The sequence below is a fragment of the Humulus lupulus genome, chromosome 5 (assembly GCF_963169125.1).
Source record: "Humulus lupulus chromosome 5, drHumLupu1.1, whole genome shotgun sequence".
In the NCBI taxonomy this organism is placed as follows: Eukaryota; Viridiplantae; Streptophyta; class Magnoliopsida; order Rosales; family Cannabaceae; genus Humulus; species Humulus lupulus.
Genome location: NC_084797.1, coordinates 144218688 through 144246108, shown reverse-complemented (window position 1 = coordinate 144246108; position 27421 = coordinate 144218688). Strand labels below are relative to the sequence as shown.

At 39.5% G+C, this 27421-nt stretch overlaps 1 protein-coding gene and 1 long non-coding RNA gene across 2 annotated transcripts; one reads left to right on the top strand and one right to left on the bottom strand.

The window, feature by feature from the left end:
• Positions 1-204: 204 nt before the first annotated feature.
• On the bottom strand, positions 205-4777 carry LOC133779554 (uncharacterized). Its single transcript, XM_062219504.1, has 7 exons — positions 4491-4777; positions 3935-4220; positions 3409-3484; positions 3087-3296; positions 2717-2968; positions 1033-2632; positions 205-916 (listed from the first exon to the last, which is right to left on the bottom strand). Exons 1-7 carry the CDS (start codon positions 4775-4777, stop codon positions 205-207), a joined length of 3423 nt encoding a protein of 1140 aa, XP_062075488.1.
• Positions 4778-18689: 13912 nt separating this feature from the next.
• LOC133777718 (uncharacterized) lies at positions 18690-22542 on the top strand. Its single transcript, XR_009868785.1, has 2 exons — positions 18690-18830; positions 22286-22542. It is a non-coding gene; the product is annotated as an uncharacterized LOC133777718 (long non-coding RNA).
• The last annotated feature ends 4879 nt before the right edge of the window (positions 22543-27421 follow it).

The following is a 27421-nucleotide window of genomic DNA, read 5'->3' as shown; positions in this document are numbered from 1 at the left end:
GCTCTAAAAGAGCACCCAAAGCCAGAAACATTACAACTGGTCCAACCTCTCCACAATAGCTCAAACTTTTTTCCCAAACTTTTTCCTAGGAAGTCTTAAAATTCTAGCTTTCAAACAAGACTTGATCAAGTGATCTATACTATCAACTGTCATAGCATAAAATCTGAACAAATAAGAATTTCGATTCCACCAAATCACATAAACTTAAGCAGCCAGTGCTGCTGCTGCTATTTTTTGCTTAAGACCTTTAGGTCTCCCAATCATCCAATTGGACCAATCTTCATACTTAATTAGCCAAATATCATTTCCCAGCCAAGAAGTAACTTTTGATCTAACTTGTTGAGAAAATAGACAATCAAAAAACAGATGGGCATGAGTTTCCTGCTCCAGCTCACAAATCGGACACAGTAAGGAATCAATATTCATATGGCAGTGAACAAGCTTATCTCGGGTGAGTAAGTGTCCAAGAGTATCTTGCCATAAAATAAACATGTGCTTGGGAACTTCCAAGTTACACCAAACTACATTAGCAAAATGAACTCTCTCCTTATTTAGCAGCTGAACATAGAGCCTTCTCAGATTAATTTTACTATTCTTTACTGCATCCTCCAGATCACCAAGAGAGAAAATAGATTTCAAATTGACCAGCTTTCTCCAATACCAGCTCACATCATTTTTGATCTTATACTCCCAAAAATTCTGCCCCTTGAGATAAATGGCATCCACCCATTTCACCCAGAGGATATCTTGTTTAGAGGTAATAGCCCAAAGGAACTTAGCTAACAACACTCTACTCCATTTGGACCCTTCCTTAAACCCAATACCACCCAAACTCTTAGGCAAGCAAACCTGGTCCCAAGCAGTGAAATGCATTTTGCTTCTGTAACTATTACTGTCATTAGTCCCCCATAAAAACCTTCTGCAAAATTGATCAATCTCACAAATAACACTCTTGGGAAGGAGGAATATACTCATCCAGAACGATCTTATGCCCAATAAAATAGAATGAATAAGTTGTGCTCGACCAGCGACCAGGAGTGAAGCTTTGGGTGAATCTTTTTTATGATTAAGGCACAGTCTCCAGCCTTCCATTTAGTAGGCCTGAGAGGAACTCCAAGATATTTTAATGGAAATGATCCTTCAGCAAATTGAAGCCTAGTCACAATATTCTTTGAATCCTCCTCTGTCAAACCCCCACCATAAACCTGAGATTTAGCCATATTGGCTGTTAAACCAGAAGCAAGACTAAAAGATGTGAAACACTCTTTGATAATCTTAACCGAACTAGAAGCTCCCTTACAAAACAGCACCAAATCATCGGCAAAACAAAGGCAAACTAACTTCAGCTTTTTACAATTAGGATGAAATCTGAAATCCTTTCTATAAGAAACTTGAATAAGAAGTCGAGTTAAGTATTCCATGACAAGAACAAACAGTAAGGGAGATATAGGGTCCCCTTGTCTTAGACCTTTTCTACCAATAAAGCTCCCTTGTAACCTACCATTCATAAAAATAGTGTAAGATGTACCCTTCAAATAGATCATAACCCAGGGAATAAATCGACTGGGAAAACAGTAAGCATTAAGAATGTCCTCCAAAAATTGCCAATCTATAGTATCATACACTTTGCTAAGGTCAATTTTCATCACATATCTAGGGGAGATATTTTTCCTCTTGTAACCTTTAATAATATCTTGAAAAATGAGAATGTTATGAGCCAACAATCTATCCTTAACAAAAGCTCCTTGATTTTGATTTATTAATAGAGAAAGAACCTTAGTCAATCTACCACATAGCATTTTTGAAATACACTTGTAAAGAGTATTACAACAAGCTATGGGTCTATACTCCACAGCCTTAGTAGGAGTATCAACTTTCGAAATCAGTGAGAGTGTTGTACTATTAAGCTCAGCTGGAAGCACTCCATGATCAAAAAACCCCAAGATGGCATCAGATATTTCTTCTCCCAAATCTTTCCACATTACTTTGAAAAAACCTGAACCATATCCATCAGGACCCGAGCTTTTAATCGAATTAATACTGAACATAGCAGCTTCCACGTCCTTCTTGGTGAAAGGTTTCATCAAACTCAGCTGCTGATCCAAAGACAAAATGCCTCCATGAATAAAACACTCTCTCTGAATAGGAGCAGAAGTTGTACTATGACTTCCCATAATACTTTGAAAATGATTCAAAAAATGAGCCACTACATCCTCAAATTTATCATTAATCTGCCCATCATCATCAATAAAAGAGGTGATACGATTAGTAGCCTTCCTCTGTTTTAAACATGCATGAAAATAGGCAGTGTTATCATCACCAAACTGAAGCCAGTTAATCTTGCTTCTTTGTCTAAGATAGCTTTCATAGTATCTAGATTGGCTAGAAAAAATCTCAAAAGCAGACCTTTCCTCTCTTTGAAGATCAGCTGAATGAGGGTCCTTTTGGAGCTGACATTGGGAAGATTGGTAGATCCCCTTAGCTATAGCATACTTGTGAACAACATCACCAATTTCCCTTCTGTTAAACTGGCGAAGGACATGTTTAAGTCTCACCAATTTCCTCATTATTCTCTCTAAACCATGAGCTTTTATTGGCTTAGACCAGCTCTGCAAAACAGTTTCTCTGAAGCCTTCATGGTCAGCCCACAAATTGAAAAATCAGAATGGTTTGATTCCTGAGTTCAAGGCTGTTATGGCTTTAATGATGCAAAAACAGTGGTCAGAAAGCACATCCCAATTAACATAGGCTTCAGATCGAGGAAATAAATCCATCCAGGCTTCATTTGTAAAGATACGATCCAATTTGGAATAGATTCTAGTCTCAGCAGCTTGCTTATTCATCCAAGTGAAATGTGAACCACTAGTACGAAGTTCATCAACCAAACCAAGAGATCGCCATCTCTGAGCATCAACCATTTCCATACTAGTAATAGCACGACCACCAAGACAATCATCAAAATCAAAAGCTGAATTAAAAATCTCCAGCCACAAGCCAATGTTTAACTGGAAAAGTCAGCCCAGTTAAATCTTGCCATAACTGAAATCTCTCCTCAATCGTATTCCTCCCATACACAAATGACAGACAGAACTCTTTATCCGAACCCAAATCTTTTACATAAGTGTGAATAAACTGATCACTTTCTTGTAAAACCTCAACAGACACAATATTGGCCTGCCAAACCAGAAGAATTCTTCCTTCACTAGCTGAACCAGTATAACAATTCCAGAGAACAAAGTTACTTGCCATCATCTCCTCCATTTTATTACCACACAGCTTGGTTTCAAGAAATGCTCCTGTACCAATTTTGTTCAAACAACAAAAAGTACGCAGGGATCTCTGCTTCTCCCTTTTATTAAGGCCCTAGACATTCCAACTAAGAATGTTGTAATCCTCCATTGAATATACTTGTTGTAGATAATCCCAAATTCGTGACCTCCATAATCCTATCTTGCAGAGCACTATAAGAATTCTTCAACTTATTCTGAAAAGTAGGTGCCAAACTCTTTACACCCCCCACTCGTTTAGGAGTGAACCAATCTCAATCATGCCCATCTCTTATATCACACCTCTCATTAACAACAGTTTTCTGAGTATCTTTTGAAACTATCACTCTATCCTTACCAGTAGGAACTGAGATAGAATGGGGGACACATATCTCCTTAGCAACAACTTTCTGGGTATCTTTTGAGATTAACTCACTAGCTTAACTAATAGTAACTGAGATAGAGTGCAGGTCAGTGGATTTTTGTATAGGCACTTCTTCAGTATTTCTATCTTTTTTCCTCCAAACCTCACCCTGTTTTCTATTACACAAGGCCTCAATATGACCAAAAACTTTGCATCTTTTACACTGAGTCGACAACCATTCAAATTCCAGCAATTGCTCCCTCAACTATCCTCTTTCATTTAAAAACTGAATGGATTTAGGAACCTCCTCTGTTATTTCAACATCCACTAACACCCTAGTAAATTGCATCATGGACCGATCTTTAGTAACTTTATCAACTAGTATAGGATTACCAATGGTACTCACTAGGGCACTCAAACACTTAACACCCCAATATTGCAGCCCAAGTCCAGGTAATCTAACCCAAACAAGAACAGATTTCACTAACCTCATAGCATCAAGATCAGTAGACCACGGCCTCAAGATAACTGGTTTCCTATCGAAATGGACAACTCCAGCTTCCAACACCAAATCTCGAGTAGCTTCATCCCTGAATTTTATAAGAGTATAACCAGCATTCAATCTAGCAATCTATTCAATACCTAGTTTACCCCAAATTCTCTTGATAAAACCCTTAAACACAGCAAAAGGAGGATTAGCTCCAAGGACAATACAAACCACTGCTGAGTTCCAGAAGGAAGCTTCAACTTCTATCTCCTCGAAATCAACCTGAGCAATCCGTTAACCATCTAGTACTAAAGGTTCCTCAAATTTCAGCCGAGCTCCTCCTTAATTCGGTAACACTGCCCGAAATTGAGACCATTTGTCTTTGGCCAAACTTTGAAAATCATTCTCATTATCTACTTGATCACTCCATTTCACACCAGACTCCTTAACTCCAGAACTACCCTTATTCGCATCCAAAGGGATGTTTCCCCCAATATCAGGAAAATCCACCAAGGTATCCTTGAAAACCTCCTCCACAACAGCCGGCGGTTCTTCTTCGACACCAGTCAGCCCCTCCTCACATGATCCTTTCACCGAAGGGGATTCAGTCACAGTAGAACTAATAGCAGGCTTCTGGTTAACCTTCTTGCGTCTCTCCATGGAGAAACCGCAGAGAAAACCTCACGCCTTCCCTTCCTTTCAGTTTTTAAAAATTAGAATTATAGCATAGTACTTTATTTTGATTTAACAAAATTTAAACAAAATTTTGAAAAATACTCTAAGTACCATAGTATGCTTTCCCTTATTTTTCTCGTGTGTTTACGTATGCCTGTTGATATGCTTTGCTTGCTTAGTACCTTATATGCCCCCCAAGTGATTGAGGAGCTTAAGGTCATCGATCACTTGCCAAGACCAAGACCTGTTTGAACATTACTACTCGTAAAAATAATTATAAAAAAGTTATTATATAGCAAAACAACACACGTAATGAGCAAATACTTGTAATAAATACAATAATTGGCAAGAATAACTGGTTGCGCATAGTTCATTTTATTTCTCGTAGTAAATGGACAATCTTGTCTATACGAGTGATCAAAAATTTGATCTTACACTTATAAGCGACTAGTCATATGATTGACTAACCCTTGTTTATAAACTTGTAAAAAGTGAAATTAATACAAGCCAATTCTTTAAAAAGAACTATTTTATTGATAATACTTGTGCAGGTGTTCTCCATTCCAATAGCGAGGAATGAGATCTCCATTTAAGCGAGCAAATTTATAGGTGCCTGGTTGGAGGAATTCTTCAATTTGATACGGACCTTCCCAGTTTGGTCCAAGCACTCCAGCAGCTTGATCGCGGGTGTTGAGAAAAACTCTTCTAAGCACCAAATCTCCCACGTTAAATTTTCTTTTGCGTACTTTAGAGTTGAAATATCGAGCGACCTTTTGCTGGTAAGCTTCTACTCGGAGTTGAGCTTGCTCGTGCCTTTCATCGACAAAATCCAAAGATTCCATCAATAACTGACTATTCACACTTTGATCGTATGCCAACCTTCTATGTGTTGGTGGATCTAACTCAACAGGCAACATGGCTTCATATCCATAGGCCAAGGAAAATGGAGTATGGCCTGTTTCTGTTCGATGGGAAGTTATATACGACCAAAGGACTTCAGGTAACTATTCTGGCCATGGCCCCTTCGCTTCTTCAAGCCTTTTCTTTAGGGTATCCTTCAGTGTCTTGTTGACAGCTTCAACCTGTCCGTTTTCTTGCGGATGAGCTACTGAAGAAAAACTCTTGATAATCCCATGCCTTTTGCAAAAATCTGTGAACAAATTGCTGTCAAATTGTGTGCCATTATCTGAGACAATCTTCCTGGGCAACCCATAGCGACACACGATATTTTTTACCACAAAATCTAGCACCTTCTTTATTGTGTGCCATTATCTTAGTCATTATTGTTGCAAGCGGCTCAGCTTCGGCCCACTTTGTGAAGTAGTCAACAGCAACCACAGCATACTTGACGTTACCCTTTCCCGTGGGCAAAGACTCGATTAGATCTATTCCCCACACTGTGAATGGCCACGGGCTTTGCATCTGTTTTAGCTCGTTAGGGGTTGCTCGCGGTATCTTGGAGAACCTTTGACACTTGTCACACTTCCAAACAAAATCCACAGAGTCTTCATTCATCATTGGCCAAAAGTATCCTTGCCTTAGGATCTTGTTTGATAAAATCTACCCCCCAGCATGATCTCCGCAGAAACCTTCATGGACTTCTTGCATTAACTCTTTGGCCTTTTCCTTTGAAACAACACCTTAGAAGTGGCATCGAGTACCCTCTTATGTATAAATTTCCATTAACCAGAATAAAACGAGCTGACTACCTCTGGAGGGTTCTTGCTATGTTTCAGTCTGCCGGCAGCACTCCATGTTCTAAGTATTCAATGAAGGGCGCCATCCATGTGTCTGTTGCTTGGATTACCAGGGAAGACTCTTCTGCTTGAATGCTCGGTGAGGAAAAATGTTCAACAGGTACAATATTCAAGGTGTCAGCATCCTTCGCGCTTGCTAACTTGACCAAAGCATCAGCGTTTGACTTCTGGTCGCAAGGTACTTGCTGGAGAGTATATTTTTCGAACTGTGCCAATATGTCCTTTGCTTTGTTCAAATAAGCAACCATCTTCAGACCCCGGGCTTGATATTCTCCAATAATTTGATTAACCGCTAATTGGGAGTCACTGTATATTTCGAGTGACTTTATATCCATGTCCTTGGCTAATCTTAATCATGTGAGCAAAGCTTCATATTCAGTTTCGTTATTGGACGTTGTGAAGTCAAATATAATTGCACAGTGGAATCCCTGTCCTTCGGGCGTGACTAAGATTAAACCTGCTCTAGCATAGTGCTTGTTGGAAGAGCCATCTACGAACAATTTCTAGGAAGGAGTTTGGCTTTGGAGTTCAGGCTCTTCTATCGGCTTGATATCCTGGAGCCCAGTAAACTCTGCGACAAAATCTGCTAGAGCCTGTCCCTTAATAGCTGCTCGTGGCGAGTAAGAAATATCGAACTGCCCATTTTAACAATCAACCGGCGGCTTCTAGTTTTTGCAGGACTTGCTGTAGTGGCTGATTAGAGAGTACTATGATGGGGTGAGCTTGGAAGTATGGTCGCAACTTTCTGGAGGCTAAAATCAAGCAATAGGTTAATTTCTCAATGGGCAGATATCACAGTTCTGCTCCTATTAGCCTCTTGCTTATATAATACACAACTTTTTGAACATGTTCCTCCTCTCTGATCAGGACAGCGCTAGCAACATACTCGGTGACTGCCAAATAGATGAACAAAGTTTCTTTCTCGACCGGTTTGGACAAAATCGATGGTTGTGACATATGAGACCTTAGAGCTTGGAAAGCCTGCTCGCACTCTTCTGTCCACTCAAATTTCTTATTGCCCCTAAGCAAATTAAAAAATGGAACGCATTTTTCCATTGATTTTGAAATGAATCTACTCAAAGCGGCAATCCTCCCAGTTAGACTTTGAACATCTTTAATTTTACCGGTGACTTCATTTCGATTAGGGCCTTGATCTTTTTAGGATTAGCTTCGATACCTCATGGGTTCACTATGAATCCCAAAAATTTCCTTGATCCAACTCCGAAGGAACACTTAAGGGGATTCAGCTTCATCTGATATTTGTTCAAGGCATTGAAGCATTCTTGCAGGTCCCCAATGTGTTCTTCTGCCTTCTTCGACTTAACCAGCATGTCATCAACATATACCTCCATGTTAACACCGATCAGCTCTTTGAACATGTGATTGACTAGTTGCTGGTAAGTCGCACCAACGTTTTTCAAACCGAAGGGCATTACTTTGTAACAGTAAAGCCCTGTATCAGTTCAAAAGCTAGTGTGATCCTCATCAGGTGGGTGCATACTGAACTAATTGTATCCAGACTATGCATCCATGAATGATAGGATCTCATGCCCTAAAGTGGCATCGACCAGCTTGTCGATCCTTGGGAGTGGGAAACAATCCTTTGGGCAGGCTTTATTGAGGTCTCTGAAATCTACGCACGTCCTCCACTTGCCATTCGGCTTAGGAACCAGCACGGGATTAGAGACCCAAGATGGATAAAATGCTACCGTGATGAATCCATTCTCCTTTAGCTTCTCGACCTCTTTTTTCAACGCTTTTGATCTATCTTTGTCGAGCAGCCTCCTTTTTTGTTGTATTGGTGGAAAACTTTTATCTATGTTTAAGACATGGTTGATAACTGCTGGGTCAATCCCAACCATATCCTTATGCGACCAGGCAAACACCTCCTGGTTCTCCTTTAAAAATTCGACCAGTTTTTGCTTTGTTGTTGTCTCTAAGTTTTTACCGACTTTCACAACCCTGGTCGGATCTACCTCTTCTAGTTGGACCTCCTCGAGGTCCTCGACTGGTCCTACATCTTCTTCAAAATCCCCAAAGCGAGGGTCTAAATCTTTATCCTCACTTTGGGCAACACCCTATTTGGTGACCTGCTCACCTGATTGGGCTTGTACTTCATTGGCCAATAGCAACCCTTTCTCGACTCTTTCTCTCGATCCACCCCTTTTTCGCATTGGTAATCGAGGAATTATAGCATTCTCGCGCTTCTTGTTGGTTTCCCAACACGCATCCTACCCCTGCGTTGGTTGGAAACTTCATGGCCAGGTGCCAGACCGAGGTCACGGCTCGTAGGTTAACTAGAATAGGCCTTCCAATCACAGCATTATATGCCGAGAGACAATCAACTACTATAAAAGTAGTGATTTGTCACGTCCTGAGCCCTAGGTCGTGGCAGATTTGTTATATCCATAACTTGGGTGGTCAAAGGTCAAAATTTGACCCTTGTTGGAAAATAGTCTTTAGAAATGATCATTTAATTTATATTAAATTGTACTATAATTATAAGTTAAAATAATGAAATAACTCATATAATTATATATAAAAATATTAGTGATAAAAGCATGATCATTTATCATTATACATAGAACAATAATATTTCCACAGATATGTAATCACCAAACAGATAACTTTAATAAGTCATAAACACCCAAAATAATACTTAGCATCCACCATTCCTCATCCCTAACTATTTCATAGCTCATTCAGATATACCGACCATTAAATTCGAAGTCGAATACATATAATGTTCAAAAGATAAGACAATGACACTAAATAGAAATAGGCTAAACACATTGGATCCATCAATAATTCATATTTTCCACATTCGCGTCACTAGGCTCCTGGAATGGGAGAGATAGGGGGTGAGCTTATAAAGCCCCGTAGGAAAGCAACTAATATCATAGGACTCAAAAAGTTAAATAAAACCCCTGCATGGTTAGCTTTGAAAACAAATTATATATATCATCATGTATAACCCAAAATAGAGAGAAACCACAAATAATCATAATAGCATAGCTACAAGTGCACATCACACCGTCCACTAGATCCCTAGTTCCCGTTACCCACCATAGAAAAATCGACATCCTAAACCGGGTAGCCGGACCTGATAACCACCACAAGGGGAGGCTCAGAACACTTCATGTGTACAGATTCTAGGTCTTTAAACCTACAGGTGAGTGGACACTTGGTATACATATGATGACACAGAGACTAGGTCGTGAAACAACAACATGCACAAATCATGATCACTATGGCTATCATTGGTATAACCAAATGCAGGTACACATGAAAAGAAAGAAACATATTCCCTTTATATTTTAGAAAATTGGGCAGCATAACAGCTGCATTTGAATAAAACCCAAAAATCATAACCTGCATAAATAAGTGAACAAAAGTATATTTGGCACTCAATGCCCTCAGAACATAACAGAAAACATGCAGATTAAGTTTTCTATTTTTCAAGCATTTTGTAAATATTAAAATTAGAATATGTTTAAGGCAATTCAATAAGAGTAAAATAAGTCCAGTAGTCAAGTTGAGTCCCTACCTCTTTAGAATTTTCAATCCGACTCAGGCTTAATGATGATCCTAGAGTGATTTAATTCGATTTTAATATCACGTTTTTCCTACGTGCATCAATTGAGCAAACGATTATCATCATTGCATTCCTTATTCAAAATCATGTCCAATGACATATAATATGACCATACTTAAAATTTCAAGTTCCGGAACCTCACCCAAGCGGTGCACAAAAGCGGTTGGTGGCGGAAGTGAGCGGTGTATCGGAAACTTCGACGAATACATGCATGGCATATATCAAAGTGATCCTCTTGACGAGTACATCATGAAAGTACAGCTACTTTGCCCAAATGACCTCCGGTGTCGCCGGAAAATGCTTTCAAAGGGGCGAAGATACCCAAAATATCGCCAGAGAAAAATGGCGAGTTGACCGGAATGACTTAGTGGGCGACGTTCCTCTCGCGATGCTGATTCCAATGGGGCCACCCACTCGCCGAATGGTGGTCAGAGTTTGCCAGAAATGCACCTCAAAGTTTCGACGGCAAAACTTCAGAGTGGTCGTACAGGTGCGTCCTTGCTCCGATGGTCACCAAACTTTGGGGTTGCTGTCGTCGCCGGTCAGAGAAGTTGTAGCTCCGGCGCGTGGTGGAAATGGCGCTCCAGCGGTGGTCCGACTGGTTGTGGCCGTGGCTGGTTTAGAGAGAAAACAAAGGAAAGAAAAGAAAAAGAAAAAGAGAGAAGAAGAAGAAGAAGATGATGAAGAAGAAGAAGAAGAAGTTTTGGGGAGAGAGAAGGGGAAAAGAAAAAGAAAAGGAAAAAGGGAGTACTAACTCCTTTACTCAGGTGGGTCCCTACATGAGTAATGTCCTGTTCGCAAGTGTAGTTCTTGCTGTGACTCGAAGCCTGATCGACCCCATTGGCATGAGGCCCTCTCCAGAAAAACCATAAATGGTTTGGTTGCATGGCTCCAAATCCTTCACTGACAACTTCATCCTCTCCAGCGAAGACTTGTACAAAATGTTTATTGAGCTTCCTGTATCCACTAACACCCGCTTAACCATCATATTGGCGATCTGGACGTCCACGACCAGAGGATCCGAATGGGGAAACCGAACATGATGGGCGTCAATCTTAGAAAAAGTTATCAGTTCTTCCTCTGTTCGCCTTTACGTTCAGCATTTCTATGTCCTGGTCATGACGTAAGGTTCGAGCGTATCGCTCCCTTGCCTTCCCAGTATCCCCTGCTAGGTGTGGGCTGCCACAGATGGTCAGCAATGTACCTACCATTGGAGCTGGCTGTAAAGGGGGCAAGCATTGGCGTACCGATGCCTGCTCGTTGCCTCCTTGAGCCTCTCGCTGGGAACCTCCAGTGGCTCATACATATCTTCTCAGGTGTCCTTGCCTAATAAGAAACTCGATCTCTTCTTTAAGCTAGTTGCACTCATTGGTGTCATGACCATAGTCTTTGTGAAAACAACAAAACTTGGTTGTATCTCTTTTGGAGATATCATTCCTGATCGGCGTTGGTTGCTTGTAAGGGATAGTGGCGTTGGTTGCCTGGTACACTTCTGCTCTGCTTTCGACCAGGGCCGTGTAATTAGTAAACCTCAGCTCATATCCATTACTTTTAGGGTGCTTTTTCTCAAATGTTGATGGCTCATGGTTCGCCCTTTTCCCTCCATTTTTCCCGTTATTTTTGTCATTGCCATTGGGTTTCCCAGACCCATTGGCAGCTTTGGTGGGATCTTCCTTCAGACCCTGGTTGTCTGCGGGCGCCTTACCTTTGTTGGAAATTTCCTCTTCGAGCTTGATGTACTGGTCTGCTCGGTATAAGAATTCTTGGGTTCTCTTCACCTAGTTCTTCCTCAGACTGTTTCAGAGGGACGAATGGCACCGTACTCCAGTAGTAAGTGCCATCATTTTCCCATCATCACCAACTGTCTTAGCCCCAGTAGTGGCTCGCATAAAATGCTAGACATACTCCTTCAAGGATTCACCCTCCTTCTGGCGTATCTCGACCAGTTGGTTGGCTTTGGTCGGATGTACTCGCCTAGCGTAAAACTGTCCGTAAAACTCTTTCACAAACATTTCCCATGACACTATGCTAGCAGGAGGGAATTTGAAAACCACTCCTGAGCAGTGTCAGATAAGGTGGCCGGAAAGATTTTGCATCAAGTGTCATCTGACACCTTCTGGATGTCCATTTGTATATCGAATTTATTCACATGAGATACTGGGTCTCCGAATCCAATCAAGTTGGGTAAGACTAGCATCTTAAATTTTCTTGGGGTTTCGGCCATTGCTATTCTTTGTATGAATGGAGTGCCTCTTCTCCGATCATATTCAATGTGGTATGTTCGGCTCCCCAATAATTGCTCGACGACCTGATTCAGTGCATCAAGTTGGGCCTGTACAACTTCTGGTACTATTGGGGCGACCGGTGCTGGAGGGGTATACTCGTTGTGCCTTTCCCGCCTGTCATTGAGTATGTCCCTCAAATCATCATCCCTTCGCCTTTTCTCGCTAGTGCCCAATCGATCAAAGACGTTAGGCTGCCTAGGTTGCCCCCCAGCATTATGGCCTGTCGGCCGGTTTTCTCTTTGTAGGGGATTCCGTTTCCACCCCTCTCTCCTTGCCTTTGACCAACATTTCCTCTACCGGAATCAGCTTCATTGTAGTCATGGCCATCCCTAAAATGTCACCGACTATGGTGCGACTTGCTGATCGTGCCATTTCCCCCTCCCCTCGCTGGCACGTCTCGTCCGTCAGGTGGAGGCCTGCGTTGGTCGGTGGGTCCCCGGGCATTATTATGTCATGGGGCGCCCTTGATCACAGAGCCTGACTCGACCTGTCTCCTGCCAGCAGAAAAGATGTTGTCCCCTGCTTGGTGGATTTGGCTCCTCAGCAGTTTGGCGTCTAGGGCTTCAGGGAGGTTGCCCGGCCCTATTCTGCCTTTTCTGCTAGGGATTATCTTGACCACCGCGAGAAGGAGGTTGCTGCTCAGGATGTTGAATTGGAATATCCTGTTGAGCAGCATGAGGCTGCTCCGGCCTCTGAGGGCTTGCTAGTGGAGGCGGAGTGTGGTGATGTTGTGGACAATTTGAATGTGGATCTTGTTGTGGCAATACACTGGGTGGCTGATCCGGTTGAGAAGCTGGCACGGGCTGTCCTCGAGCCAACTGAATGGCTGCCTCCAGGGCGGCAGTGGCGTCCCTCTATTGGCGATCCATGTCGGCCTGCCTCTCATTCAGTTCTTGGCATTGCCTATCAATTTCTCTCTGCTGCAACGCCATCATTTCAGCCACATTTTCCTGATTAGCCCTCAGATTGGCTAACTCTTCCTGCAACACAATCAGTGTCGTCCTCAAGGTCTCAGAATCCATTTCCTCCTCTTCGAACTCCACTAGTGGCTCATCCTCAGCCACATTTTGTGGAGGAGGCTGAGATGGTGCAGCACCAAAGGTTTGTCCAATCTTTCTAGCCGTTTTTGCCATTCGATCTTTTTGAAAGTCTTGAGTCCAACTCTCAATGAAAGCACCAAAGTGTTGACCCTCAAATTGGTCAACGACACGGAGTCAAGAAAAATAATAGAAAATGAGATGAAATCAAGACGAAAAAATAAACAACACAAAAGATTTATAGTGGTTCGACCCCAATAAGATGGTAATGACCTACGTCCACTTAGTGTTCTTATTGATGTAGAATTCTAAGAACTGTGATCAGTGAACTAGGGTTCACGAGTTTCACAAGCTTTCTGATGAATACAATTATGGTGGATAAAAACACACTATTTCTCTCTGAGAATTCTGAAGTTCCCAAAAGTAAAAGTCCAAAAAAAAGTCCATTCTCTTGAGCCTTTTGATTCTTATTTATAGGCTCAAGGAGTTTTACATGGGCCAATGGGCCTTAATTATATTTAATACAGGCATATCTAAATAATAATGGCAATTACAACTAATGCGTAATTACATATATGAAGGAAATAAATGAATATACGCGACTAGGCTGGTCACCCATAATAACGATGTCTGATGAGCCAATTCTCTTCTGGTCGATGGTCGAACAAACCATACTTACTAAAATCGCCACGTGTATCCCACGTGTAGGCCAATCCTGCCACGTCATTAGGTAGTCCATTTTTGGGTAAACATTAACAATTTGGCTGAAATGAGGTGAGAGTGGGATTTGTCTGGTTTAAAGCAAGAGAAAAAGAGAAGAAAAGAACCAAAGAGATAAAAAAAAAATAAAGAGAAAATAGTTGCTCAAATTTCTCTGGTACACCCCCTAAATGAGGTATACGGGTGGACACCCTAAAAGTGTGCTTTAATTGGCTCTAGTTGGGTTTTATGGGGTCATGCTTTGGTGGGTTATGATGCATTGGATTATTGCCTAGTAAATAACGGGAGCACGAGTATGACCCTTTATTTTTTACGTGATTTGTCCACATCGAATTAGGACTGAGAGTATTGACTTTCTTCAGTTTTCTTTTGAAGAATTTACTAGGAACCTTTTATGCACACAATTAAATAGAGCTCTTCACAATAATAATTTCTACCCATCAAAATTCAAAATCGTTATAACCATTAACAACAATAAACATGAAAAGCTCAAAGAAAATGCATTTTTCAAAACCTTACCAAAATATCAACTCACACAAGAAACCAACAAAACGGCAGATTTTCATAGAAAATAAAAGGAAATACATGAATTTTCCCAAAAACAGTAGTACAGTCAAATTCGGCCTTCCCTTCTAAACAAATCTCTTCTTCCTACATCAATTCATGCCTTCTACATGAACGACAAGCCCCCACAACTTCCCAGCAATTCCTTCCATACAAAAATGTCTTCTATCGATAGCAATTCCTTCATTCAAGAGCAAGAAATTGCTCAATTGATTCAAACTACAGGGGCTCTGTAATCGTTCTATTTCCATGTTATCTTACCAAAAAAAAAAACACAACCAGTCCACTTATGAATTCCCTTGTTTCCTTTGCTTCAATTCCAAAAACTCCCTTCTTCCTATCTCAACGCCTACCTTCGAGATGCAAAAATGGTGAACCACTTTCAACTACAGATCTCAATCAAGACCTAATTTCCTATTGTTACTATATACGATAAAAAAAAAAACAAATAACGCATTCAATATTATACATATAAATAATAATTCAATGTGCTACACCCTATGATATAACATGGTCCCTCAATATATCAACCAATAAAACCTGGGAATTTGGGAGTGCACCCATGTGTCCGTTTTTGGAGTGCACCCGAGACTTGCCCAATAGTTATCAAATATTTTTTAACTTGAGCATAAAGCATAGGGTAGTTCTCTGGTGCACCCCCCAAAAAGGAGCACACCGGTGCTCAAATTCTTTTTTTTCTCAGAAAACATACTAATAATACATTCCATCTTTTCAGTATTGTTTCTATCTATTCACATATTGAACAACACTTTACTTAGGGTCAGTTTGGTATAGATGTGTTGTGGGGAAAAACAATTGTACCTATGTTGTGGGAAAAAGCAGCTTCAGCTGTGCTGCTGGATAAAGTTGTTGAGTGTTTGGTAAATTATAGATTTAGAGATGCTGTGAGTTGGAAAAGTTGTATATGATTGTTTGGTAAATTATATAGCTTATTTTCTAATAAATATAAAAGGACTATAATAGACATTAATATATTATTAATTTATTTAAAATTACTAAATAAATATAAATATATTTTAAAAAATATTTTAATTTAAGTACTAATATAAATTATTGTTTTTTTTTCTAACTGTTGACTGCCTTTTTCGCTATCAACTTAATCTGAAAGGTTAAAGGAAATATTAGGGAAGAACATAAGGATTTTACGTGGTTCAAACTATAAAAGAGCCCTAGTCCACGAGTCTCTATTATTTAGTGAGCTTGAAGCTTGTTATAGCAAGCTTCAATGGTGGTTCTCAGGCAGCATGTATAGTGCACTGAGTTACCGATTTTCTCTCTCTAAAAAACTGAACCTTTTACAAGTAGATACCCCATCCCTATTTATAGGGGCTGAGATCATTAATGTGAATCATCTATCATTAATATAAAATTCCACCACTTTGGGGGTGTTAATACTGAATTAGTACATAAAGGTCTATACTAAATAGAGACTATGGCCCAAGAGGATTGCACGGGGCCCATTTCAGAAAGTCGCATACCAACTTTATGAGGAATGTATCTCTGACTTGTCAGGGTGCGGCGCACGTTTGCCCATGTCAAGCAACGTTGTGGTAAATGTTGATTATCAAGTGTACAAACTCGACACCACCAATCGAGGCTAACCAAAAGTTGTCAGACGATCGCCTGGTGGACCGAAATTGCCGTGACTGACACCTAGCGGCTACCCGAGGTCCAAGGACCAGAATCATAAACTTAGGGGACAAGTGAGTGAAGAGAACTCCTCCGAACGTGGTCTCACCTGGAGAGATCCTTGACCTGAGGATAAACCTCGGGGCGTAACCTCACTCAGAGACATCCACGACTTATCTACTGGCCCGGGAGGTGGCTTCACCTGGAGGTACCCTCGCCACGAGGACAGACCTCGAGGCGTGGTCTCCCTTAGAGATGTCCACAACTCATCCAAACTGGGCTTTCTGGAGGGTTTCACTTCAAGAACCTCATGACCTACCTCATCACTAATCACTTTTAATTGCCACATGTCAGGAGGTGAAAATACGAACAACATTTGCCCCCCAAGTCTTCACTCTCCCTCGAGCAGTGAAGACTTAGATTGAAAGGAGTGATTTAAAAATTTGGGGGAGATGTTCGGACTTCCCCTGACATCACTCTGAAAAGTAACTCCACGTGTCGACTCCCTATGGTTGGACCCATCAATCGGTGCAATAAATGAGGGGTCAACTCCACGATCCCAAACGTCCCCTCCGTACCTGAGGCGTCCATTCACCCCCACACCTGAGGCGTCTTTTCCCAAGACCAATTATCACAATCCGCTCCATTTGGACCCTGATCGTTGGATTTCCCTCAGGTATTCACGTGGTATCAATCTGAAGATCGTGGAGGGGTTGCTTCCCCTCTAAGTCCATTGAGGATGAAACCCAGAGAACAGCCCCTCAGCCTCTCACTATAGCCATTCAAAACTCAAAACCTTTACGCCAGAACCCTCTCTTCTTTCTCGATCCCCCCATACCTCCAACCATTTCTGTGTTCTCAACAATTCTGGATGATTGGCATGAATCGTCTTACTTCTGGGTGAACGGCAAGCGATATTTCAGAGTTAAGACTCACCTCAACACCTATATGTGCTTTATCTCAAGTAAGTGCTTACTTATATGTATTTAGTTTTGCATTTGCATCGGGTTTCATTTTTGAGTTTAAGCGCATGCTTAGGAACGTGATTTTTATGGCATTTGAGAAGCTGCTTTGGGTTTTCGTAAGTCTTTTTAGGCACATTTTGACGTTAGAAATTATCAAAATAGCCCTCGACACATCTTAGACCACTTTTGCATTTATGGGACTTCACTGGAATTTGGAAAATTCCCAAATTCCGGTGGGGTTCATCAATTCTGGTGATTTTCTCTAGCCTGATCCTAGACTCTGAGGACATCCCAATTCCTTAGAGAACTATTTCCTCTTCTCCCCGAGCAATAGTCTTAGGGTCTTCCATGTTTTGGCCATCTTTCCTTCAGTCAGAATACTAACTGCTTGATTGTTGTCTTACATGTCCAAGGAACAGCGACAGTTGCACAAGCAAGGCTTCTATCTCTTCGACCAGGAAATCTCTGACATGGCCCATGAACAAGGCGCATCCGAGGATAGCACAAGGGCGAAAGTCCGAGAACCATTCAGGGAGCTGGTTGTTCGTGCTGATGGTCTAGTAGCGGAGAGGCCAGGGTTATCGGACCACAAGGGGTTTATAACACCCATATTATTTTGATAGCATGTAGCCAATAATGACATGATTGGATTGCATTATATATCATACAATTGTTTTTGTAATTTGAGCATATGCATATTTTTTTTATATAAGTGTTTCCATGCATAAGTATGAAAGTTGTGTATATGTTTGCTATATGTATGTTCTATATCTTTAGCCCTGTAACATTAAGTTGTCTTGTTATGGGTGTTTAATGTGCTCAAGATATGAGAAAGTATGAAAAGTATAGACAAGTCATGAATTTAAGTGAGATATTGAAGGCAAAAGATGTTAAACGGTGGAAAATAGTATAGTGTCATTTCTAGCATTTCAATGTAAATTAAGTATTTGGTGGATTCACCAAATATATGTGAGGTATGGTAAGGGTCCTACTGATGAAATTAAAGTGACTTTATGACCCTTGGATCAAGTCTTGAGGGAAGGTATACATAATTAGTGGAATAGACCTAAAGTCAAAATGAGCTTAGCATAAGTGCACTACGCTCAATCGGGTAAGCATAAATATTGGATATGAACTTATATGGACCTAAGGTTTGGTATGAGTGTTTCACACATTATGAAAAGTGGTCTAGCAGATGATAAGGCTGACATTATGAAAAGATAAGGTTTTATAGTCAAAAAAGTTAGGTATTGGGATGTTAAATGTCAAAGTTTGGTAAAAAGTAAGTTTAATCATTCAAAATTTATCATTATCATTATCCTTTTTCATTTCACGAACATAGCTCTGAAAAACATAGAGAAAGAGAGGAAAAAACTTTCCTTGGCTGGAGTAAAGAGATTCCAAGGAGTTCTTAGTGAAAATCAAACCGAAGAAGTGAATTAAGCTCAGTTTTGGTCTTTTAACGGTAAGTTTTGGTATTTTGGAGTTAGATCACATTTTTTAATTTTTTTGAGAGGTTAATTATGATGTTTAATATTGTCTAAGATATATATTTGTGGATCTCAAGTGGTTTGAAGTTTAGAAAATCTAGAATAGATTGTTTCTGCCAAAAAGTTTCTCAGTAAGTGAAGGTTTTGTGTTTTATGAGAATTTTGTGGTTCTTGGAGTATAAACTGATTATTGGTGATTTGATTGAATTTATAAGAGGTTTGCTATGTTTATAAATGTTAGAAAATATGTGGAGACTCGTTTAATTTGGGTGATGATTTTGAAAACTAGAATTTTATCGAAATCGGTATATGATAATTTTGTGATGAATTATGAAGGATTTGGGATTATATATATATATATGACAATGGTAATTCTAAGAAAAGCATAAGTTTGAAATTATGTAATAATTCATGCCCTTGTCAAGATAAGCACATCGACACCTAAGACACTATTTGTTACACTGTGAAATTGTTGGAAAACATTCAGAGCACGTAGCGAGCACTCTTCCGTGGTGGGCCCATTTTTATACGGAAACAACAACAATAAAAAAATCATTAATCATATAAACAATTTATATGACCAAGAAAAAAATCCAAAAAGATTATCATACAATACTATTAATCATGCAAAATATATATATATATATACAACATATAAATACAAAAAATCAAGAACATAAAATATTACCTCTTGAAGCCTATCAAGTGTCATTGAGTCTTTTCCTATTTTTCTCGATCTTCCTATCCCAAGCTTTGAGCACTCAAACCACGATCTTCCGGAGTGTTCTCTACACCTCAAGATGTGTGTGGGCACATAGAGAACATGGGTTTGTATATTAGGATTCAAAAGTACTACTCAACACATGAGAACTTGGATTATGGTCTGAGAATGGCTAGAATAAAGAAGAAGAAGAAGAAATAGTTTTTGTCTAACAAAAACTCTAAGAACTATTCTGAATTGTGTATTGTGTTGTTGTATTGTTTCTGTGTGTCTTCTCTCCTTCTTCTATATCATATATATATATATATAGAGAGAGAGAGAGAGAGAGAGAGAGAGAGATTTATCTATTACCTTATTATTCCTAATAATAATAGTAATATATTAAAATATCATAATGATGATAGGATTTGATTTAGGTAAATATCTAACTTACCAAATTTGAAAAACTATTTTTAAATTATAGAATAATTAAATAAATAAAATAAAAACTATACATATACAATATATGTATATGTGGTACATGGATTGTGTTAGGCATGTATTGCTATTCCCTTTTCAGGGATTTTGCATTTTTCTTTTATTTAATTATTTAATTAAAATCAATCTCCCACAAAATAAGGTGTTAATATTTTTAAGGAAAATATGACAACCATTTTCAAAATTTTAATTTTAAATTCAAAATTTAATTTGATGATCATCATTATCATCATCTTTTAAAAATAAATAAATCAAAACTATTTTTGACTTACCAATTTTATTTTCTCACACTCAAACAAAATAATTAATTTCAAAAATTAATTTATTTATTTATATATATATATATATGAAATTCAAAATTTACATATTTAAATTAATAAATATATTTTAAATAATTCTAGATTAATTATTCAACCTCAATTATCATATAATTGCATACTTGACTCAAAGAATAAAATTCTTCTCAAATTCTCAAATTACAATTATACTCTTGTATCAACTCTTACCTTTATATGGTGTTGATAGAGCCACCCTGGAGACTTATGAAACTATAATATCAAGCTCCAATAAATATTACATTATTACTCAAAGCTCTTTGATTAAATAATCATATTATTGATCTCATGATTACTCCACTAAATAAACTCTTGATAATTATAGACATACATTTATTGAGTACTCCATTAAAGAATAAAGTGTCCATTGATATAATCATTACATACAACATTAATCCTCTATTAATGTTTCATAATTAAAAGGGAATAAAATTACCGCTTTACCCTTTTAGCTATATCTTGTTCCTAGAGTATCATTGACTTTACTAGTGAAGGTTGTGTCACAACAAGTTTGCGACGTGAGCACTCATAACCTTTTGAGTTCCAAAAGTCAACCCAATAGGGAACCATTACTCAATCTATAAGAAAGTATAGATTTCATATCTATTAAACTAAGTCCCTAGCCATATACATCATTGAGTCCCCAAAACAATTGTTCTTAGCCTGATCATTCTGACAAACCTTAATGCATGAATCAAAGGATCAAATGACATATATAGGATTTCATAGAAACCTCAGGATTAAGATCATCATTTGATGTGTTTGATTAATACTATGAAATGGTGTTTAAACAAGTATTAACAAATCACATCTGGTCCACTTCTACATACTCTCAGCATGCAAAGTACCTCCACTCAAGTGTCCTACTACACTAGTAACCCAGATCTGGATAACATGTATTCATAATAATAGTGGACTATACTAGCAGTAATTAATCTAGGGATTCCATAACTCTATTTTCTGCGAACTATTTAAGTTTATTATCTTAATCTCGATCCTCCCATACCAATATGAGATTAAGACCACATAGATAAACTTTGGAATTTTCTGATATTCACTTAATATTATCATATAATAACAGACATAGTCTATATAATAATTCAATTCAATTATTTATTTCATTTAAAACATTTGTCAACTACAATTGCTTTAAGGACATTATTCCCAACAGAAATATATTTCGGAAACAAGGTAAGTAAAGTACTAAACTGCAACACATGAATTATGTGTTATGTGAAGTTTGTCATGATGATTTTTATTGAATGATAAGTATGTGTACGTTGACATATCATATTCAGTTCATATGCATGGCATATAGAGTTATATGTATAGTATATGATATGAGACCATGCATGAGATTATGATAATAAAATTATGATGTGTCTTAATAAGTATTATGTAAAGCTAAAGACAAGATTTTATCAAGGTAAGAATAATATGTTAAAAGGTGCCAGTGTTTCGAGAATTTGATTTTATATGTAAGCCTAGAGTTAGGTTCAATATGGTAACCCATTAGTGTGGGTTAGGTTCGAGCGAACCAATTATAAGTTTTAGTCTTCTCCTCCACATTAGATATGTTATATGACACCATAGAGTGTGGTCGCCTTATAGTCTTGAGCCCGACGGGGCAACGATAAAATAAGTTTTAGTAATGAGCCCCTCTGTGGTGATGTCTAGCCGGAGGAGAACCCATGGGATTTTATTTTATAAATTGTAAGCAAGTTCCGCAAGCTTTGACCTGATCAAATAGTGTGCACGAGATAAGAGGGCCCAAAGATAATAAGAAGAATATTAGTGAAAAATAAGAGAATTATGCATATTATGTAGAGCGAACATATTCAATTGCATGCATTACTTTACTTACTGAGCTTTAGCTCACAGTTGTCTTGTGTTGTAGGTCAAGAAAGTGATGTGTAATGGGACCAGTGAACTAAAGCCTAGTGCCGACTTTGGTTGTACATATGAATAAATAAAGGTTGTGTGGGAGTGGTTTATGTTTGTGTGTTAACATCTTGTGGAATAATGTTTGTTTGTGACTTATGTACAATAAATAAAATTATGAGACTCGTGTATTAAATATTAGAGACACCTAATATGTAAATAAATAAAGTTGAGAAACATTTTTATTATACTTTATGTTAAAAAAAAATTAAATTACGATTTTAAGAGCCCAATTTGGAATCAGTAATAAACTTATCATCTCATTAATAGTACCAAGTAAGGTTGATATTAGTGAGGGTGTTACAAGGTTGACCGTGGAAGAAGTCAACCGAGCCCTGGTTCCACACCCCACTCAGGCATACAAGGCTGATGGGTTTGAAGCGGAGGAGTACCACAGCTTGCTCTGACACCCCAAGGCCCTGGAAGCCATTATGAGGCAATATGCGATCGGGGATAGGTGTCTCATGCACCTTTGTCAGGAATTCGAGAGGGCGCACCGAAGTGTCAATGGCCTTGGCGCCTAGAGCCAAGCCCATCTGATGGTTGGGGCCACCCTGCCCTTGCATCAATACTTTGTGGACTTTCTGAAGTACGTTCGGAGAGCCCCCTTCCAACTCTCCCCCAACGCTTACCGGGTGCTCATGGGGATGTATGTCCTATACTGGAAGCAGAAATGGCCCGCACCTTCCCTGGCAGAAATCATGTACTTCTACAGCTTTTGCACCACCCCGAGGAAGAAGTCCAACAGGGATGGGTACTACGCCCTAATAAAATGTGTCGCCTCATCCCTCGACTACAAGGCTCCTCATCACAATGAGAACCATTCTCAGAATTACAAGGATGCTTTTTCCTTCACAAACAAATTTTCGATCCGTAACAACCCGACCCTGATCCTCGACTTCTCTAGGGTTGGTGAGTATCTTCCCGGTCATTTTCTTTTTCCTTTGTTTTCTTGGTCATTTCTTACTCTATACTTAGTCATTTCTTTGAATAGGTCCCTTCCGCCGAACTCCCTATGTCCAACTCTTTGAGACCATCTCTAGGAGATGAAATCCCTCTCAAAGCAAGACCTGGATCTCAGCCTTCTAGTGACGGAGGACAACCTCGTTGGGTCGGGACTTCTTAGCGCAGGGCAAAAAATCAGCAACCTCGAGCAAACTAAGTACTGCCAGTCCAAGAAGTCTCGGAAGTTGGTGTCCCGACACATCAATTACATTGATGGGCTTGCCTAGGCGATGTTGAACCAGCAGCTTGCGAAGGAGCGGCAGGAGATTATCCGAGCCGCAGAGGTAGCTAGGGAGGCCCGAGAAGATCGGGAGCTCGAGGAAGAGCTTTTGGCTGGAATGGATGTTTTTCATCTTGCCCCAGATAAATTTCCCCTTACTCTATACCATGCCTCGCATGTAAGGGATAGGATAAGTCCCGAGGATGTTTGGGCCTCTCTCGCCCTTCTTCATTGTGGCCAAATCACACACTGGCACTGAACTAAGGAACAGTTTCAGGACTACCTAGACCTGATAGATGTCTACCTCCACTGTCCAAGGAAACAACTACCTCCTTGAGGCTTTATACCCATAGATCGAGTGACTTCTCTCAACTCCAACTGGTTCTGCCAATATGGCACCAACTTGAGTTGTGAGATGGGAGATAGTATTAGACACCCTCAATTCCTGTACCAAGACATAATTCATGATGAGCTTCTGAGGAGGCTACAGTTTTGTTTTATTTCATTTTGGAATTTGCACTAATCATCTCTTTTTTCTTGCAGATCACATGGGATTAGCAGACATTGCTCGGTCAGCCTTGAGGCTAGGAGCAACCCCAAGCTCTTCGACTACTAGGGAGTCATTGCACCCTCAAGAGGATCCTGAATCCTCTTCACTAGCCAAGAGGTTGAGAGTTCCTACTCTCCCCGCGGAAGTTCCTGCGGCAAGCCAACCCCAGGTCTTGGAGGTTCCTTCCTCCCCCCAGGCTGGTGAAGTGGTCCAAAGTTCGGACCAACCAGAGCTGGCACCTAGGGCCCGACTTCTGATATACCCCGAGAGGTATGAAGTAGAACTGATGGAGCAATATCATAGGATGCTCCAGCATTTCGATCCAAGCATGGTAGATGGCAATAAGCTCCTCCACAAAACCGTAGAGGCCCTACGCCAACTGAAGCCACCAAGAGAGAGACCCATCGTACCTCTGATAGGTTAGGCCGAGCTGGAGACTATGTTCTCTGCCAAATAAGGGGAAGTTTTTGCTCTTCTCACTGCCAAGCTCTTCCACCATGTGCGAGCTAACCGCATGTAGCTTTGCCCAACTGGGTGACAGCAACGAGGCCTCCCTCCTGGCTTCATGCCGGTATATCAATGTCCAAGTAAGTTATCAATTCTTGGGGTCTTATTTTACTTCCATAATGCTTGAGCTAATTTCTCTTTTTATGCAGTCCGCCTTGGCTTGTCAGCGCCTGGGTGACATTATGATGGAGAAGTCTTACGAACTTCAGCGAGCCCAAGACAAAGTATTCGCCCTTAAGGAGAAGCTTCGAGGCCCTCGAGAAGAGCTCACTTGTGTTCAGGCTGCTCTGGAAGCCGAACAAAATTGTTCTTGGGAGCTTGAGGAGGCTGCCCAAAAAACCGTTGAGGATCTGCGACGAGCCTAGGAGGAGGCAAAGAAAGAAACAACCGAGGTCGCCCGAGGCCCATGGGGTGCAAGAGGATCTATAAGTAGAAGAGAGGAGCTAATAGAAAGGTCGATACATTAAAGGCTCAACTCGTGGCTGAGAGAGAAATTTGACTTAGAAAAAACTTTTTCTCTGGTAGCCATTTTAAAATTCATTTAGTATACTCTTATCCATAGCCACAACTCTTGATTAAGAGATAAGGCAAATGGACATCAAAGAAGCATTTTTCATGGCTATCTTGATGAGACAATTAACATGTATCAATCAGAAGGATTTAAAGTAGTTGGACAAGAAATTCGGCAGGCTGAGTAAGTCAATCTATGACTTAAACTAGCTTCGCGCTCCTGGAACTTAAGGTTAAATGGAAACATTAAGACCTGAGTTTTTGAACAAAATGTAGTTGACCCTTGTGTTTGACAACTTAGGGAAAAAGACATTGTGGTGTTTTGAATCCTTTATGTAGATGATATCTTATTCATTGGAAACAATGTCAAGAAATTATCAAACATAAAGAACTGGCTAGAAACGAAATTCCATATTTCGTTGTAGCAAGTCGTGTTCTTGGTATCCAGAACATCAGGGAAATAAATAACTGAACTTTAGCTCTAACTCAAGTGACCTACTTTAGTGAGGTGCTTGTTCATTACTCTGTCACAAATTCCGAGAAAGGATGTTTAGTGTCTTGACATGGAATTTATTTTTCTAAGCAGCAGTCTCCACAGACTCCTCAAGAGAAAGAGAAGATGTAATGAATACCTTATGCATTTGAAATTAGAAGTCTAATGCATGCTATGTTGTGTGTTGTGATCGAAGATCTTCTATGCAGCGGGAGTGGTGAGCAAGTGTCAGTAAATCCTTTGAAATAAACAATAGATGGAAGTCGGTATCTTTGATGGACTAGAGACTATATGTTATTTTTTTCAGGTGGATCTTTGTACCTGTTAGGCTACACATATTCAGATTTTAGACTGATGTTTATGACAAGAAGTCTACTTCTGAAAAATGTGTTTACTCTTGGGGGTGGAGCTATGATTTGGGGAAGCGTTAAGCTATCTGCCATTTTAGAATCCATTTTGGAGGCTGAGTACATAGCTGCGTCTATGGCGGCTAAGGAAATAGTCTGGTTAAGGATGTTCTATACGGATCTCGGTGTTATTCCAGAAATGGATAAACCACTCATTTTTTCTAGTGACAGTAATGAGGCAATAGCGAATTCGAAAGAACCTCGAAGCTACAAAAGAGCAAAGCATATAGAGAGAAAGTACCACATATCGAGGATGTGTGGCAAAGGTGTGAAGTGAAGGTGATGAAGATAGCATTGTAAGGCCATCTTTCATATCCCTTTACAAAGATATAAGCAGAAAACATAATTGTGAAGCATGTAGAATGCATGGTTTTGAGAAACATGTCCCATTTGTTTTAAAAGGGCAAGTGGGAGTTTGTTGGGATTTATGCCCTTATAAAACCATGTTGGACATGTAGCACGATTTCATATTATCAATAAAAGTAGTAGAAATCATTTAGTTTGACAACCGTATTGCTTGCTTGTTTTATTACATGATTATTGAAATAATACAAACATTTATAAAATCCCGAGCATATGGATAGTTACAATTATAGTGACTAGGTCACAGTGGATTATAGTTGTAATTATATGTTCAAAAGAACGAGTCCTAAGATTAGATCAGTGCATTGGATTTTCACTGATTAGGCAATCTATGATATGATCTACTTACACATTCAGGGTGTGATGTCTTGTCCAAGGCATCGACCAAGTAGATAAGATCGAATGTATTTAGTTACATCGGACTAGGACCGATATTGATTATTGATTGATAAATAAGTATCGTTGTTATCAAATCTAATCAATGTCACAACGTTGACCATATGTTAAGTCGATCTTAATTCTGAGTGATAATATTCTGCTAATTATATTATTTAAATCTTTTGACTTGTTCGTTACCAGCTTACCCTACGGTCTAGCCCATACTTACATCTTGGAGATTTATTAGTGTAATTGAGTGGGAGTATTATTCATAGATATGAAATCTATAACTTCTGTATGAGAAGTGAAAAGATGATTTCCTTAATTTCTTTGTTCAAAAGGTTAAATGATTGAGATCTCATTTCTGTGATTAAGTTCACAGAAATATCATTTATAAGGAACTTAGTGGGAGTTAAGGATAAAATACTGATGAGGGGTAAAACGGTAATTTGCACCCAGCTTGTTAGTAAGTCATCGATAAAGGATTGACCGATTGTAATGGTTATAACAATGGATAAAGTATTTATGGTTTTGAAAATACGTTCTATGAATTCAAGAGTTCAATTCCGAGTCTATAGTGGAGTCACGAGGAATTAATAAGGTAGTGAAATTATTCGTAAATAAATTCACGGTAACTTGTTGAAGCTTGATTTCATGGA

Coding starts and splice junctions, on each gene's coding strand:
- LOC133779554 (XM_062219504.1), bottom strand. CDS start 4,777: ATGGAGAGACGCAAGAAGGTTAACCAGAAGCCTGCTATTAGTTCTACT. Junction 3,485..3,934: donor ATGTTGAAATAACAGAGGAG/GTTCCTAAATCC, acceptor CCTACTTTTCAG/AATAAGTTGAAGAATTCTTA. Junction 2,633..2,716: donor GGATGTGCTTTCTGACCACT/GTTTTTGCATCA, acceptor CTGACCATGAAG/GCTTCAGAGAAACTGTTTTG.